The 19,095-nt window shown below is 41.3% G+C and overlaps 1 protein-coding gene across 1 annotated transcript in view; it reads right to left on the reverse strand.

The window, feature by feature from the left end:
• Nucleotides 1–1,354: 1,354 nt before the first annotated feature.
• Nucleotides 1,355–19,095, reverse strand: part of LOC311136392 (P2X purinoceptor 1-like) — a gene marked incomplete at its 3' end in the record, with an annotated part of 40,680 nt that continues 22,939 nt past the window's right edge. The window contains exons 3-12 of the mRNA XM_084170489.1: nucleotides 17,360–17,432; nucleotides 16,182–16,272; nucleotides 15,058–15,138; nucleotides 10,013–10,154; nucleotides 9,515–9,660; nucleotides 8,955–9,045; nucleotides 8,769–8,834; nucleotides 8,190–8,285; nucleotides 1,586–1,627; nucleotides 1,355–1,396 (exon numbers count right to left, since the gene is read on the reverse strand). Coding sequence (XP_084026615.1) covers nucleotides 1,355–1,396; nucleotides 1,586–1,627; nucleotides 8,190–8,285; nucleotides 8,769–8,834; nucleotides 8,955–9,045; nucleotides 9,515–9,660; nucleotides 10,013–10,154; nucleotides 15,058–15,138; nucleotides 16,182–16,272; nucleotides 17,360–17,432 — 870 coding nt within the window. The remainder of the gene's footprint in view (nucleotides 1,397–1,585; nucleotides 1,628–8,189; nucleotides 8,286–8,768; nucleotides 8,835–8,954; nucleotides 9,046–9,514; nucleotides 9,661–10,012; nucleotides 10,155–15,057; nucleotides 15,139–16,181; nucleotides 16,273–17,359; nucleotides 17,433–19,095) is intronic.

The following is a 19,095-nucleotide window of genomic DNA, read 5'->3' on the forward strand; positions in this document are numbered from 1 at the left end:
ACCGCCGAAGCCTGCCCGAACCAGGGGGAGGAGCAGCCTCGGCCGAAACCGTGACATTATTACACCAATTGTGAAGATCTCCACAGACCTATGACAACCTATGCATGCTATCTTGAACATGCACGCTTTATATAATTACATAAGAAGAAATGTATAGTTACAGTAACCTCAAAATGTGGTCTTAATAATAATAATACATTACATTTCTATAGTGCTTTTCATAACAATCTTAAAGCACTTCAAACGCAAAAAACAAACAAGCAATACATAATCATGAGTAGCCTAACTATAGTTAGGTCAACCAATAGAGGCCAAGTCTTTGAGTGCATGCATCCTTCAAAGATGGAGAGGGACAGTTCATGGCTTGATCAGAGGAAGGTGGTCAGGGAGATGGTTGATGATGGATGTGGATGTGTTACTCATTTTAAGGTTGTAAGATAGCTCTAACTTTAGCCTATTAACTGTATTACAAAAGTAATATTGAATTGTGTTTGGTTGACAACACAACCAAATAACATTTAAAGGAGATATATATATATACTGCTTGGATAGTTCCATCTGAGCCACTGGCTTAATCCCATTCTTTAACTTTTGTTTTTGGTTGAGATGGAGACGTGAATCCAACATATCAATTATTAATTTGTAGACGAACTGGAATTGTGGCAAAGATGGAACTATCCACTATATTTTATTAAACCAGAACTTGAAACCCTAGGCCTATTGTATTGTCTATTTGTAGTTGAATTCTGGTTTGAATTGAATCAATAGCTGTTGATGACTTTACGAATGCTATATTTAAGCAATAAGGCCCAGGGGGGTGTGGTATATGGCCAATATATCACGGCTAAGGGCTGTTCTTAGACACGACGCAACAACAGTTAATAACTTTTTCCAAATCCAATGTATTTTCCACGTAGATTCCACGTCATAATACGTTGACAAATGATGTTGAAACAACATTGATTCAACCAGTTTGTGCCTAGTGAGCTGTTGATACAGTCCCAAAATGTTTAGCATGTCAGTTTTCAAGATAAATGACTTTCAAAAAGCAAAGTATAGCATGCCACATCATGCAAAATGCATTACATGATGCAAAAAGTATCATCATGATGATGTGGCATGCTACACTTTGCTTCTTAAAAGTGCTATAGCTTGAAAGCTTGACTGCTGACATGCAAACATTTTTGGGACCATGTCAACAGTGGACTAATGACAGAAAAATAGCAAAATATAGTTTTTGAGTGGATTATTCCTTTAAGGAAGGGAGGGAAGGAGGAGGGATTTTGTAAAGTTTTCCAACAGAAACCAAAGGACCCACACCAGTCAACACAAACCTCAGACTGACTACAGTAAGTCACGGGGCCTCATGATGCACTTGCACCTCATCTGAATGTTTCTGTGTGGCCAAGCAGACATCAATTATATGCTACAGCACAATATCTTTTGGTCTTTCACTCGCTTTAACCACAAACATTTACAGTTTAAGGTGATCAAAATGTTGTATACACACACACACACAAACACGCATGCATGTGCGCACGTGCACACACAGATAAACACACACACACACACACAATGTGCTTACCATGGATACTTCTTTTTCTGACTTGAACTCATCTAAAGGTTCCTGAAAGACAGACTCAGACTTAGATGGATCCATTTGTATCTGACTAGTTCCTGTTTCCCTTGTTTAAAACCCAAAACTCTCAAGAGAAACCAGACAAAGTATATAATATATCAAAGATATATTTAAAAAATATTTACTTTATGTGAGGGTTGAATATAAGTGTCTTAAATTAAGATTATGGTAAGTAATATTCCATTTTAAACACTTTTTTTGTAACCTTTATTTAACCAGAGAAGTCACATTGAGATGTAAGTCTCTTTTTCAAGTAAACCCTGGCCAAAAAAGCAGCATACATATACAGTAGTTACACATACATTAGACAAAACACAACACAACATAAAACATAACAACGAATCGAAATTAAAACAGTGCAAAGAGCATAAAAAACCTAAAAACCCTCAATTGGTTAGGGTTAGAACACAACATGCACCAGCAACCTCGCCCCAAGAGAAAGCTAACTTAATTTTTCACTACAAGCACTCACTTTATTTTGTAGGATTATATTGGCTGAGACTTGTGGTCCTGCATAGACGTCGGGGATGTAATAGATGAATGTGTTTATACCCAGCTTCAGGTTGTCGCACTGCAATAAAAAAACCAATGGTCTTCCGGTCTCATTTAGCGTCTTTAAAGAAAATAGCTGAGTAGGAGTAGTGGTAGGAGAAGAGGAGGACAGCAGGTTAAGATCTGCCCTCCATTTTCTCTACTTCTGTCAGAACAGAACATCATCTGTCTGTGTTGCTTGGTAACCATCTGAAGGGATATCTATCTAGGGACAGCTTCTTTAGACTTTAACTACAGAGTGACAGTAGGAGTTTGAATCTGTCCACATGCATGCTGTTACTTCAAACTGGGATGGAAATAAACACTGATTTGGATAACACGTTATTTGAATAGTCCCCAATAGATGCTTTATAGATGTTCAATTGTCAACAAAATATTCAAATAACTATCCACTAATCCTAACTCCAACCTTAGATTAATGGCCATATCACAGCTCAACACTAACTCTAACCCTAGCCCTAACCTTAGCCTCAACCTTAACACTAACCCTGAAAGCCAATTTATGCTTGCTCCCGCGGTAGGTAACACCTGAGTTAGGTTACACCTGAGTATCCTTCGCCGTGTAGAAGGCAATCGAGGAGAGGAGCAAATTGCTTCGTTCACCTATTAACAAAATCACACTCTCCTGCAAAAGCATTTAATTGTACCGTTTACACCTGCTGTATCCTGTGCATATGACGAATAAACTTTGATTTGATACATATTGTCAGTAGCTGAGTGTAGATGCGGTGTGGAAATCAAGCGCAGGAAACACGGGCGTTCGTGAACAGACTTTAGTAAACGAAAGCAGCACCAAACAGGCGAACAGCCAACCCAACTGGGAGGCAAAATACAAATTACGCACAATAAACACAGTGCGTAAAACGACGATAGCGCACACAGTGCGGACTCTCGAAAAACAACAAAACACGAGAGTAAATACAGAGAGCAACAGCTTGACAAAAAACAATCACACATAACACCTGACCCAACACACGATAACTAAATAGGAAACAAAATCAAACACTAACAAGGGACAGGTGTACAAACAGACAAAACCAAACAAACATGAAACATCGAACGATGGCAGCTAGTACTCCGGGGACGACGACCGCCGAAGCCTGCCCGAACAAGGAGAAGGAGCAGCCTCGGCCGAAACCGTGACACATATGGCGACCACTTATCGGTTTCTGGGTCACGGAGGAGAGGAGGACGGAGCAGTCGAGGAGAGGATAAACTTTTTCCCTATTGAGAATCTCCCTATCAACTCCCTATCAAAAGGCGCTGTATGATCAATCCGATGTCTGCATTGGCCGTACAGCAGTTACGGGGATACGGCATCTGCAGAAGTCAGGGCATTCATAATTATTGCACTTCGCAGAGTAGAGCTGTTGTGAAGAAGGTTGTCAAGGAAGTGAGTTTGTGTTTACAGTTGAAGTCGGAAGTTTACATACACCTTAGCCAAATACATTTAAACCCAGTTTTTCACAATTCCTGACATTTAATCCTAGTAAATATTCCCTGTCTTAGGTCAGTTAGGATCACCACTTTATTTTAAGAATGTGAAATGTCAGAATAATAGTAGAGAGAATTATTTATTGTTGATGTTGCTTCAATATATCCACATAATTTTCCTTCCTTACGATGCCAGTCCCTCCTGCAGCAAAGTGCACCAGTCCCTCCTGCAGCAAAGCACCCCCACAGCATGATGCTGCCACCCCGTGCTTCACGGTTGGGATGGTGTTCTTCGGCTTGCAAGCGTCCCCCTTTTTCCTCCAAACATAACGATGGTCATTATGGCCAAACAGTTCTATTTTTGTTTCATCAGACCAGAGGACATTTCTCCAAAGAGTACAATCTTTGTCCCCATGTGCAGTTGCAAACCGTAGTCTGGCTTTTTAATGGCGGTTTTGGAGCAGTGGCTTCTTCCTTGCTGAGCGGCCTTTCAGGTTATGTCGATATAGGACTTGTTTTACTGTGGATATAGATACTTTTGTACCTGTTTCCTGCAGCATCTTTCACAAGGTCCTTTGCTGTTGTTCTGGGATTGATTTGCACTTTTCGCACCAAAGTGCGTTCATCTCTAGGAGACAGAATGCGTCTCCTTCCTGAGCGGTATGACAGCTGTGTGGTCCCATGGGGTTTATACTTGCGTACTATTGTTTGTACAGATGAATGTGGTACATTCAGGCGTTTGGAAATTGCTCCCAAGGATGAACCAGACTTGTGGAGGTCTACAATGTCTTTTCTGAGGTCTTGGCTGATTTATTTTGATTTTCCCATGATGTCAAGCAAAGACGCACTGAGTTTGAAGGTAGGCCTCTTAAATAGTTTTATTTATGGATTGATCATTGCCTCAGAAATAAAGTATTTCAACATCTCCAAAGCAATTAATTGGCTGTATGGCGCAGAAACCGCTGACTCGCTGCCTTAAAAAAAAAAGGATTATCAAGACACCTGCTGGCAACGCTTAACTGGTTAGGACAGCTCATGAGGTCTCCTAAATATCTGTTGACTAGGTAGGACTCGTATGACTAAAGAGGCTTCATGCATAGCTTTTGATTTTTACCCCTAAGAATAATAGGAAAATGTCTATTCTCAGTACTTACAACCAATTTTCTTCTCTGAGAGACTTTGTTGATACGGCGCCTGGCCTCATACTCTGTAACGGCCTAAATTCATGCAATTTTCTATTTTAACTGGTCAAATAAAGCCTGCAATCCAACATTTAGACCTCAAAGATAATTATGAAGTGGTTTCATTTGCAAATGACTAACTTTATTTTCCATGCTCAGATTGACTTTCCCACGGAATTGCCCTCATAGATTCATGCTACTATACTTATTTCAGACGCGCATGCCTCTGGATTCCGGAATGTTGTATTTTCACTCAATCTGCACTGGGCCTGCAACACTGTCTGCCTGCACAGGAAGAACAAGGTTTAGGACTCATCTTGGAAACCCTATGTCCCAATTCTCCTGAAGTGTGCTCTTGTTCACTTTGCTACATGGATTTAAAATGAAAGAACTGATTACGGTTCCCTCTTTAGCCCATGATTACCGTTATCCAATGCTTTTACATTTATGGGGATAAGTGCATAATTGCAGACTTTGGAGAAAGGATCAAGAATTGGGACGCAGGCTGAGTTTTATATTGAATAGGGACACCATTTTGTGATGTGTGTGCATGATAATGCCTGTCCCGCTCTTCCCCAGCCTGCTCCCCAAGGCTGTGAAGAGGCAAGTCTACGCCCTGAAGAGGCTACAGGTGCAATGTGCCCACATAGAGGCAAAGTTCTATGAGGAAGTCCACGAGCTGGAGAGGAGGTACGCTGGCCTCTACCAGCCCCTCTTCGACAAGGTACAGTCACACCTCACTACTACAGTTGTTATCTCTGTGGCCTCCTCTTCTCTTGTCTCCTTTCCTCTCCTGTGCACTCAGCTATAAACACAGGATTAGTGAAAGGAAATGACGGACACATACTAGGATTTTCTTAACAATTTGTGCAGACTAAGGACAGGAAACCACTTGAGATAATGACGCCCCACAGGAAGGGATAGAGGTCGACTACTTCCAACAGTGACTCACTACTCAAAATGTCAAAAAGAGGGTGTGCTGCTTTAGCATCAAGTATGAAGACAGGTGCTAATCGGAGAACAGGTCTTTCCCGCTCTCTCCCTTTCGATAACCACCGAGCCTCGGCGTGAAAGGGGAAAAATGTTATTCTCTGATCCAGTGGAAATGTCATAAAATATCTGGTTACTTCTTATCCATTATCTGTCCGGAGCTCACTAGCATGGAAACTGAGGGCCTAGTTGATACAATGTTTCAAGTTCATTGCAGACAGTCGGAGTAGAGAGATGAATGTGATTTTTCTTTAGTTCTTTATTTTTATCAGGATATTGCAATGTTTTTATATGTTGACTTTTGTAGGCTATTTCTATCTAGTTGCCAGTAGAAGTTACTTGCATTGGTATATAGGCCTCTCTCTGCATTCTGCTCTAAATCCTTTAGCTGCCAATTGCACACGGTTTAGGCCATCATACAATATGACAAGATAAACAATGTGCTCGCCTCCACCTTATATAAACTTAAATTGGGTGCTGGATCCTCGTGTGTGTGTGTGTGTGTGTGTGTGTGTGTGTGTGTGTGTGTGTGTGTGTGTATAATCCAAAAAACAGAAATAGGACAGCACTCGGGTAAATAAACTTAAATTGACATGTTTATTGCCGGATGAAGGAGAAGTATGAGCCCTTCGGCGTGCAAGGCAATGGCAATTAATGTCACAACAACAATACCACACAGTGAAGAGGCGACTCCGGGATGCTGATCTCCTAGGCAGAGTTGCAAAGAAAAAGCCATATCTCAGACTGCCCTTCTTAATCTTTTCTTTTTATTGGCCAGTCTGAGATATGGATTTTTCTTTGCAACTCTGCCTAGAAGGTCAGCATCTCGGAGTCGCCTCTTCACTGTTGATGTTGAGACTGGTGTTTTGCGGGTGCTATTTAATGAAGCTGCCAGTTGAGGACCTGTGAGGCGTCTGTTTCTCAAACTAAACACTCTAATGTATTTGTCCTCTTGCTCAGTTGTGCACCAGGGCCTCCCACTCTTTCTATTCTGGTTAGGGAGTAGTATACAGCGTTGTACAAGATCTTCAGTTTCTTGGCAATTTCTCACGTGGAATAGCCTTCATTTCTCAGAACAAGAATAGACTGACGAGTTTCAGAAGGAAGTTATTTGTTTCTGGCCATTTTGAGCCTGTAATCGAACCCACAATTGCTGATGCTCCAGATACTCAACTAGTCTCAAGAAGGCCCGTTTTATTGCTTCTTTAATCAGCACAACAGTTTTCAGCTGTGCTAACATAATTGCAAAATGGTTTTCTAATGATCAATTAGCCTTTTAAAATGATAAACTTGGATTAGCAAACACAACGTGCCATTGGAACACAGGACTGATGGTTGCTGATAATGGGCCTCTGTACGCCTATGTAGATATTACATAAAAAATCAGCCGCTTCCAGGTACAATAGCCATTTACAACATTAACAATGTCTACACTGTATATCAGCATATCTTTTTATCTATAGAATGTCTATCACAACTCATTACATTTCATTTTACCACCATACACATTGGTCGTTCTTGAATTGCGGTGGCATTTGGGCATGGCATTTTGGATAATTTATTTTAGATTCTAAATCATCTAATATGGCAGCTAAATTACTTTAAATATGGTTTACCATTATGATGACATTGTGCCACCAGTAGGTGAAGTAACACCAATGATGGTTACACCAATTCTTAACCGAGGGAAGTAGGGGTGCTGAGGGTGCTGCAGCACCCCCTGATAAATCTGAATTAAAAACAAAAGTAAATAAACCATTTTTTATTATTTTTTTACAATTATTATATCTTTTTTACAACATTTGTGCACACGGCCTTTATAACTCCTGTATGAGCGCCTTTATAACTCCTGTATGAGCGGACAAAAATTGTCGTCAGCAATGCAGCAATGACACATTTTTGGTAATTGAGGATTTTCTTAAATGGAGGCCACAGATGGCCACAAAAAGGAGACGGATGCAAATGCCACCACAATTGAAGAACGATTTCTCCTCTGTAAACATTATTTGCCTGATGACACGCTAGTGGAGAAAGAGAGCCTCATATTATACAAGCACATTTGTTTCCACGGAGGAGAGGACGCAAGTAATCGAGCCAATCCAATTGAGATTCTCCCATAGTTTGCTGATAGTTTGAGCATGTACAGATAATCTCTTAGGGACTATGCAAGTAAAGTGGGACCTAGTAGCCTTCCCAAAGAAGGAGACAATTACACCATGTATTTCTTAGAGAAAACACATGAACTGTTGGGTAAATTACTATGTATACTGTTGAGGGTCTGTCTGCCTAGTTTTCTATACAACTATTTATAGAATGCATCTATGCTGCCATCTTGTGTTTAAACTGAATGACTGAGGATCAACGTTGCACAATAGTTAGAAACGCAAACTCACCTGCTCTACTGTTTCTGTGACCTTGAATTTCATGTTGTTGTAGTACTCCCTCTTTGGTAGCAGATACAGAAGGATCAGATCACATACTACAGTCGCCTTCGGAAACACAACACAATTATTAGCATCATAACCATAGAGATACAATATACACTGAGTGTACAAAACATTAGGAACACCTGCTCTTTCCATTACATAGAATGACCAGGTGAAAGCTATGATCCCTTATTAAATGCACTTCAATCAGTGTTGATGAAGGGGAGAAGACAGGTTAAATAATAATGTTATGCCTTGAGACAATTGAGACATGGATTGTGTATGTGTGCCGTTCAGACGGCGAATTGAGGCTGTTCTGAAGGCAAATGGGGATGCAACTCAACAATAGGAAGGTGTTCCTAATGTTTTGTACACTCAGTGTACATTTAATTATGTGATCATAACTACCTCTGTCACATGATTTAATAGTCAAATATATTTGTTTAGTCTACACGATACAAGCTGTTTAAGAGATATACAGTAGGCTACTTGAGATTCTGTATGCTTTGAATTATCAGATAGGATGTGTAGTATTGCAAGACTCACCACTCCAAAGATTCCAACGCCAGAGCCTATAGCTGTTAGTGTTGGAATGATATCAAATTTTCTGGCCTGGGAAATAACAATACGAACAACAATTTTCATCGTTTTCATCTACCGTTGCAAGGGAGGAATTCAGAAACACTGGCTGGAACATTACAAGGATAGCAATCATGAACTTCATGAACTTACCACTGAACGAACAATGATGTCAAATCGAATCCCAAACACTTTCAGAAGTGTTCTTTTATCCTGTTTGTCCTCCATATAATGCTTTGCATACCTAAAGCACAAAATGTAAACAAACTTTTCAGCCTCTAGGCTTATGCTTTAATCAGATCTGTATGTCTCTCTCTTCTGCCTTCTACATGACCCTAGCCATGCAACTAAGAGTACGCTGTATAATGAATACAGTGTACTCTTCTTAGTCGTATACTGCGTACTCTTCTTAGTCGCATGGCTAACAAGACCCCTTTCTAAGTGTTTTCTTTCACTTATTCAAAATTCAGAGCAGGCTTTTCGATTTACAATAAGAAAGGGGCCCTTACCAGAATGGTCAATAAATACTTCAGTATTGTTGCAGATGTTTTTTTTATGATTTATTGAGATAGGACTGTGAAGATGAGACAGGAAATGTAGGAGAGATTGCGAGTCAGAAAGGCAGTGAGTATGATTCAAACCCACGCCGAATATGGTATACAGTTGTGCTGCACTAACCACAAGACCGCACAGGCCACAGATGTTTTATTTACCGGAAGTTGTATCCAACAGATGTTCTAGCCATGTCTGTCTCTTTGGGATTTCCATAGAGACCGTGGAAGGAGTAGATCGGTTTACACTCTGACTGGTCATAGTCCAGGTTACAGGTCCAGTCAATGACGATACCAATAGCCCCGCCCTGTCACATAACAATCAATACAATACATCCAGTCAATGAGGGTACAACTAACCCCAAACAACACAGTACCATACCATCAACATTGCCAATCAATTGAGGTACCAATAACACCAAAGTGAAAAAGGAGTCTCCAGACACTTAAATCAGAAGTAATTTCTGTGTTTTTACTAATCTTTCCCTCGGTAATGACCTTCGTCAGAGCATACCTCGTTACTAATAACACCACCATCGATCAATGTCTCCACAATAAACACCAACACCACGATCACCAACACCGAACACACAGCCATCCACGGATTGACAGGTACTTGTAAACCTCCTTCACTCATAAATATAAGAACATATTGCTCACCACTCTGGCTATGGTGGAGAAGTTGAAGCCAGACATCTGTACCAAGTCACCCAGTCTGAAAATGGGACACAGTGGGGACGTCTTCGGGTCATACACACAACTCTTGATGTACTGATTGTCGATACCTTCTACGAGGTTACTCCTGGGAAGGGAATGGGGAAGAGATCATTGTTAAAAAGATGGCAAGTTTATATCTTACTGTACTGGTTATTTAACTACATAGATATTTGAATCAATATCACATTTGGGATACTACTTGCCTAAGCATTAATGGATCTGGTAATTATATAACTCCGGGAAAAGAAAAGGAGAGCCTCACACTCTAGGAGCTCAGATGCAATAATTTTATAACCTAATAGTGTCCTTCGACACTATATAAACTAGTGACCCGCAGTGTTTGTCATTATACCCTGATGAAGACAGCTTGTCTGTCGAAACGTTGGTTATTAGGTTATTAAATTATTGCATCTGAGCTCCTAGAGTGTGAGACTCTCCTTTTCTTTTTCAAGTGTTCTACTCCGTAAGCCAGCACCTCGCCTAAACAGGTGTGCGTTTCTTTCGCCTCCAAATTATATAACTCCTATCACTACTTATGCATTAGCTGTCACATACCATCGTCATCCATATTCAATGCATTACATACACAATATATGTGTGATGTAATACATTTATACAACGGGGTGAGTCTAATCCTTGACGCTGATTGGTTAAAACCACATTCCAGCAGGCGTCTGTACCACAAGTTACCACCCGCTAAAGCTATGACGTTGAAATGCCTATTTACTCTGTTCCAACTCACTGCGAAATCCACTGTCTCATCAGCCCAGTCAGAGAATTTATAAACTTGATCTCCACTGTAAAAAGCATCTAGACATTATCTCCCATTTCTTTTAGACTAGCAATTGGTTTTCAATAGCGGAGATTTGTATAAACCTTGCTGTCTGACTCTCTGACTCTGCAACATTGTTTCAGTATTGTAATTCAATCTCTGCTGTCCCATAGTAATGAACATGTCGGGAGTCGGGATGAGACAGACAGGCAGGCAGCGTTTCTCAGGCAGTCAAAATCATGACCCAGCATTTTTATGGATATATACAAAGAAATCTCAATAGAAAACAGGTAAAACTAAATGAGTGCAGCTAGTTTGCAGTCTTTCCAGCTTCAGTTTGAAGTGATTGCGTTAGCTTTATTGTTGGCTAGCTCCTCTGAACAACAGTGTCCTGATGAGAGAGCGCATTTTCAATGCCAGGTGAAATCATTAGCTCATTGTTATGTATGTATCCAAATACTGTAAATTGTCACTAGAAAACAGCTTAAACAAATGCAAATGCAGCTACTTTATTGTTATTCTTAGACATGACAGTAAGTTAACCGTAGTTGGCTAACTAGCAAGCAAGGGATAACAACGTTGCATAGATACAGAACAAAAAAAATTAACGACTGGGCCGCGTCTCTGGCAACTGAACGATAGACTTGGGTAGTAACCCTAGATTTGTTTTCGGGACTATATCTTGTGGAAGGATGAAATAGTATGACTAAATTCATCAAAATAAAGTTTTTAATTAAAATATGTAAGTCATTATTTGAATATGTTGGGAACCCGTTGTATAAAAGTGATAATACCCTCGAAGCCAGTGTTTCGAGGATATATTGACACGGTTTGCCGGCCCGAGATGAAGTCGAGGGCCTAACAACACCCATGCCAATATATCCTCCAAACACTGGCTTCTCGGGCATTATCTCTAAAGTAGCATTATTCATCTGTGGTTGTGTCGCATGTGTTTTCAACAGGCCATTACTATCCTGATCATTTACAGTACACTATATATACAAAAGTATGTGGACACCCCTTCAAATTAGTGGATTCGGCTATTTCAGCCACACCTGTTGCTGACAGGTGTATAAAATCGAGCACACAGCCATGCAATCTCCATAGACAAACATTGGCAGTAGAATGGCCTTACTGAAGCACTCAGTGACTTTCAACATGGCACTGTCATAGGATGACACCTTTCCAACAAGTCAGTTCGTCAATAATGGTCTGGGGCTGTTTTACATGGTTCGGGCTAGGCCGCTTAGTTCCAGTGAAGGGAAATCTTAACACTACAGCATACAATTACATTCTAGACGATTCTGTCCTTCCAACTTTGTAGCAACAGTTTGGGGGAAGGTCACCATGCACAAAGCGAGGTCCATACAGAAATGGTTTGTCGAGGTCGGTGTGGAAGAACTTGCCTGCACAGAGCCCTGACCTCAACCCCATCATACACCTTTAGGATGAATTGGAACGCCGACTGCGAGCCATGCCTAATTTCCCAACATCAGTGCCCGACCTCACTAATGCTCTTGTGGCTGAATGGAAGCAAGTCCCCAAAGCAATGTTCAAACATCTAGTGGAAAGCCTTCCCAGAATTGCAAAGGGGGGACCAACTCCATATTAATGCCCATGATTTTGGAATGAGATGTTTTGGCCATGTAGTGTATCTTCAGAAAGCTAAACTCAGCGGAAAGCCTAGTGTACATCTCTGTATGGGCTATTCCACAGTACTTTAAAATGTATGCCAAATAAAAACCATTGATTTCAAAGTTTAACAAACCATACAACTCTATGCACAAGGACTACTTTTAAAAATGTACACTGAAAATGTACAAAAACTAATTTAGTGGAAGAACTGTGCAGAGGCAAACTTTTGTAACGGAATTACGGTAAAATCGCCCTCAGGTTTTTATGTGACCACGTTTTCCACAAACTCTGTTAAATATCTGCTCCAAATTACGATTCAAAGATGTCTGCAGAAAGAATGGCGTGTCAGCTGTGACATGGCACCTTGAGTTTGAATACATCTATTTTGGTTATTGAACTACAGTAAGTAAAGTGGATTTACACCCGGAAATAGAATTACGGTAACATAATTACATCATGGGTCCTTGATCTGTACTACGTAGAAATGCCTAATTATGGATATGAATGTCATTCTCCTCATGTTTCACAAGTTTGGACATCACAGCGCAGCACAGCAGAGAACATTGGAGTGCAGTACAGTACACCACAGCAGAGTAGAGTACAGTAGAGTACAGTACAGTAGAGTATGGTCCTCTGTAGCTCAGCTGGTAGAGTGGTCCTCTGTAGCTCAGCTGGTAGAGCACGGCGCTTGTAACGCCATGGTAGTGGGTTCGATCCCCGGGACCACCCATACACAAAAAAAATGTATGCACGCATGACTGTAAGTCGCTTTGGATAAAAGCGTCAGCTAAATGGCATATTATTATTATTATTATATTATTAGAGTTCAGTACAGTAAAGTAGAGTATAGTTCAGTACAGTAGAGTACAGTACAATATACTGTACTCTACTGTACTGTACTATACTCTACTTTTCTTTACTGTACTGTACTGTACTGTATTGTATCGTACTGTACTCTACTGTGCCTACTCACTGTATTGTACTATCCAATCTTGTGAAACATACATCTATGATAGCTTCAGATTTGGTCCAGTCCGGTCCGTCTGTGGACATTAACATCAAGGCCAGGGTGGACTGACCAAATTTCAACTACTTTTCAACGTCCATGGACGTCCAGTGTTGGTCGGTGCTCAGTGGGTGAGGATGTTGGTTACAGGGGGCTCATGGGTAGGTGTCAGTAAGAGCTGGCAGAGGTGACATTAACTGGAGAGTGAGAGAAAAGGGCAGAGAGGGAGGCGTTGTCCAGACTCAGACTGTTTTAACACTCTTGGTTTGACCACCAGACAACAGAAAGAGAAATAAAACAGTTATAAGCTGAACATAACAGTATGCCAGCTGAAGGGAGGAAAGTAGCAGGTGGCCCAACTGTGGTTTGTGACTATTATGATTTCGGTAACGGAATTACAAGGCACAGGGTAATATTTCTTAAACTTACAGAAGGTAAACAATTTCTCCCAAACGAAATATGTGTTGATATTAGTTGGCAGGAATCTTTACATCAACATTATTGTGTTTTGATGTATTTCTGATACCTTTTAAGGCTTTTTTTCTGGTATATGTTTTCTAAGACCCTTTTTCCAAAATGTATCTATGCCTTCATATCCCCAAAATATAGTCTCTTAGCTTTCATTTGACACCCAATTTTATATGCCCCTATGAACTTCACATGTTTGTGCACATTTTTTAATCCTTATTTTACCAGGAAAGTTGACTGACAACACATTTTAATTTACAGCAACAACCTGGAGAATAGTTACAGGAAGAGGAGGATGAATGAGCCAATTAAAAGCTGGGGATGATTAGGAATTTATCTAGGAAACCGGGGTTAACACCCCTACTCTTACAATAAGTGCCATGGGATCTTTGGTGACCACAGAGAGTCAGGACACCCATTTAACATCCCATCCGAAAGACAGTACCTTACACAGGGCAATGTCCCCAATCACTGCCCTGGGGCGTTGGGATATTATTTTGGAACCAGAGGAAAGAGTGCCTCCTACTGGCCCTCCAACATCACCTCCAGCAGCATCTGGTCTCCCATCCAGGGACTGACCAGGACCAACCCAGCTTAGCTGGGTAGGCCGTCATTGTAAATAAGAATTTGTTCTTAACTGACTTGCCTAGTTACATAAAGGTTAAATAAGATCGAAAATACAATAGCTTCAGAGGCAAGCCAGCAGTGGGATGCAGGATGGTCCTTTTTGATGGAAATGCCTATATGATATTAACCTATAGAGAGTCTGGCTCTTCTCATGTTCACTTGCCTCTCGTGGTCCTAGGAGAGTTATGCCCTGCTCCTGCTCTGATCTGAGCTCCTGACCTCAGCAACTCTCAGGGGAGCAAAACGGGAGAACCGTCTTTATGTTGTTGCTATGGTAATTGGGCTGTATATTGTAAGGCAGGATCATGTAGGATGAGAGAACAGACACCACCTGCATCATGTGCAAATATTAAATATCTCAGGAGAAGAACCAACTTTTTAATGCTTTTATGAGTGTAACAGACTAGACCATAGTTACTTTCCTCATACTAATAGAAGTTTATGAAAATATATACACAGTATCAAAAAGGGGTCACTCACCTCTTAACACCATATGCTGCAAAGGTGACAGAGTTTTTGATGAACAGTGTGTAGTTCTCTGCCGACATCAAGAGTGCGGGACTGCACGGAAAACAGTAGAACATAGAAAATGAAGACAAACAAAGCATAAACACATCAAACACACATAAACATACAGAGAGGTCATCATAAAAAATGGATGGAGACCATTTTCCTTTCATGAAATAGCTTACAGTGCTGTGAAAAGTATTTGCCCCCTTTCTAATTTTCTCTACTTTTGCATATTTGTGATACTGAATGTTATCAGATCTTCAACCAAAACCTAATATTAGATAAAGGGAACATAAGTGAACAAATAACACAACAATTACATATTGCTGCCTCAGGACCTGGACGACTTGCCTTAATAGAAGGAACCATGAATTCTGCTCTGTATCAGAGAATTCTACAGGAGAATGTCAGACCATCCGTCTGTGAGCTGAAGCTGAAGCGCAGCTGGGTCATGCAGCAAGACAATGATCCAAAACACACAATCAAGTCTACATGAAAATTGCTAAAAAGCAACAAATTGGAAGTTTTGGAATGGCCTAGTCAAAGTCCAGACCTAATCCCAATTGAGATGTTGTGGCAGGACTTGAAACGAGCAGTTCATGCTTGAAAACCCACACGTCACTGAGTTAAAGCAGTTCTGCATGGAAGAGTGGGCCAAAATTCCTCCACAGCGACGTGAGAGACTGATCAACAACTACAGGAAGCATTTGGTTGGAGTCATTGCAGCTAAAGGTGGCACAACCAGTTATTGAGTGTAAGGGGGCAATTACTTTTTCACACAGGGGAATTGGGTGTTGCATAACTTTGTTTATGAAATAAATGAAATAAATATGTAATTGTTGTGTTATTTGTTCACTTATGTTCCCTTTATCTAATATTAGGTTTTGGTTGAAGATCTGATAACATTCAGTATCACAAATATGCAAAAGTAGAGAAAATTAGAAAGGGGGCAAATACTTTTTCATAGCACTGTACAATTCACTTGGTTCAGTTCAAAGTACCATTCAGTACATAGAATCTATAACAAGTAATACAATATTATAGCTACAGGCTTTATGTAAAGTGTTAACATCATTTTCAGTGATCCTACATACTCTGGGATGACGCGGTCATCTTCCACAGGGCACCAGGCTACAACCTCACACGTCTTGGTTGTGTTCCCCACACACTTCCCCGTCATATGTCCTTGGGGTGGGGGATGGAGGGGGGCAGCGAGACATAGACATGGAGAAAAGACACATGAGGGATATAGCTTTTCAACATGGAGTATGCATGAGTATGAGCCCACAGATGAGGATGCAATGGCGTCCACTTCACAGAAATAGAAATGATTGTTTCGATGCTCCACTTATCCAAACTTTTTTTTCTCTCTACTTCTTAAAATCTAAAATGTATCTCAATTCAGAATACCAAGGGAAACTGTTAAGTGAGCAAAAGAGAGTGCTGAGATATCTCTTCCATATCTCTCTGATCTTATAAATATAATTTCCTTCTGCATGAAAAACCTTGAAGCTGATGTGGTTCTGAGAGGTTGAAAGGATTTGAATATAACCATGGACATATTGGGGCCGTTACAAATTACACAGCCAACCCTTTCAACTTCCTACGTTATATCGGTTTATAATTCTACTGTATAGGCTTATTAGATTTGCTCCTACTACTCCCTGTTTGTCTGATAATCTGCCTGCCTATGTCTCTGACTGTGCTTATGGCTTGTGTCTATTGCATTTGTCTGTGACTCAATGGTTGTGTGCATGTATGCATAATATGTGTGTGGGGACTCTGTTTACATACTTTAATAGAATGATGAGCCAAAGAGCTCAACCACCCTGCGCCATGTTGCTAAGAACATGGAAAGTTGTTGATCTGTAATCAAGCTTACTTTTTCGTCATGCATGACTTTGGGCAGGGAAATTCCTGACTAGTCAAAATGTTTATCTTAGTGGCTCTGTGTTTAGCCAGGGTTGTGATGCTAACGGAGTTTACTGTATATTAGCTGAAATAAGAGGCTGCTTTGTCAGTACCACAGCACCTTGTAAATACTCTCCCTCAGAAAGTGACAGCATTCTTTCTCCTTTGGGGGACCACTTGCTCAACAAAAAAAACTAGCACTGTAGAACTGACTATATTAGTTAACCATCTCAGGGACCGGCCAGGACCGGCCAGCAATGTGCCATGAACCAGCGCTGGTCCACAGACCAGAGGTTGAGAAACACTGAGTAAGTGAGTGGGACTGTCACACTACCACACTGCCATGCCGTCAGGACTTTACCATGTCCTGTACGTTCTATTATCCCTCTTGCACAGTCTGAGTCGGAGTTGCAGAGATAGCTGGGTTCTGCGAGCTGAAACACAGAAGGAGCTAGAGTCAGTGGGTAACTGTGTGTGTGTGTGTGTGTGTGTGTGTGTGTGTGTGTGTGTGTGCATGCGTGTCTGAGTCAGTGTTTATGTTTGTAATAGAATACCACTATATACAGTAGAAAGATGAAAAGGAGTCCCAATACATGATAAAAAACATCATTTGTTTAGACCACTTTTTCCTGAATAATAATCTAATAAGCAAATGTATTAGAATTGTTCCTCTCTACATGCGTCATTGACAGTATCTCACAATGAAAGTAGATGAGCTGATATGATGGACTTTGCATTTACCTTTAGTATTTATGAAAATAGATTAATATCAAAAAGATACAGAGAATCCAAGAAATACACTGCTCAAAAAAATAAAGGGAACACTTAAACAACACAATGTAACTCCAAGTCAATCACACTTCTGTTAAATCAAACTGTCCACTTAGGAAGCAACACTGATTGACAAATTTCACATGCTGTTGTGCAAATGGAATAGACAACAGGTGGAAATTATAGGCAATTAGCAAGACACCCACAATAAAGAAGTGGTTCTGCCTGTGGTGACCACAGACCACTTCTCAGTTCCTATGCTTCCTGGCTGATGTTTTGGTCACTTTTGAATGCTGGCGGTGCTTTCACTCTAGTGGTAGCATGAGACGGAGTCTACAACCCACACAAGTGGCTCAGGTAGTGCAGCTCATCCAGGATGGCACAGTACATCAGGAGACGTGGAGGAGGGCAACAACCCAGCAGCAGGACCACTACCTCCGCCTTTGTGCAAGGAGGAGCAGGAGGAGCACTGCTAGGAGCCCTGCAAAATGACATCCAGCAGGCCACAAATGTCCATGTGTCTGCTCAAATGGTCAGAAACAGACTCCATGAGGGTATTTGCCAGAGAACACCAAGATTGGCAAATTCGCCACTGGCGCCCTGTGCTCTTCACAGATGAAAGCAGGTTCACACTGAGCACATGTGACAGACGTGACAGAGTCTGGAGACGCCGTGGAGAACGTTCTGCTGCCTGCAACATCCTCCAGCATGACCGGTTTGGCGGTGGGTCAGTCATGGTGTGGGGTGGCATTTCTTTGGGGGGCCGCACAGCCCTCCATGTGCTCGCCAGAGGTAGCCTGACTGCCATTAAGTACCGAGATGAGATCCTCAGACCCATTGTGAGACCATATGCTGGTGCGGTTGGCCCTGGTTTCCTCCTAATGCAAGACAATGCTAGACCTCATGTGGCTGGAGTGTGTCAGCAGTTCCTGCAAGAGGAAGGCATTTATGCTATGGACTGGCCCGCCCGTTCCCCAGACCTGAATCCAATTGAGCACATCTGGGACATCATGTCTCGCTCCATCCACCAACGCCACGTTGCACCACAGACTGTCCAGGAGTTGGCGGATGCTTTAGTCCAGGTCTGGGAGGAGATCCCTCAGGAGACCATCCGCCACCTCATCAGGAGCATGCCCAGGCATTGTAGGGAGGTCATACAGGCACGTGGAGGCCACACACACTACTGAGCCTCATTTTGACTTGTTTTAAGGACATTACATCAAAGTTGGATCAGCCTGTAGTGTGGTTTTCCACTTTAATTTTGAGGGTGACTCCAAATCCAGACCTCCATGGGTTGATACATTTGATTTCCATTGATAATTTTTG

This window comes from Coregonus lavaretus (assembly GCF_964263955.1).
Source record: "Coregonus lavaretus genome assembly, chromosome: 10".
Classification (NCBI taxonomy): domain Eukaryota; kingdom Metazoa; phylum Chordata; class Actinopteri; order Salmoniformes; family Salmonidae; genus Coregonus; species Coregonus lavaretus.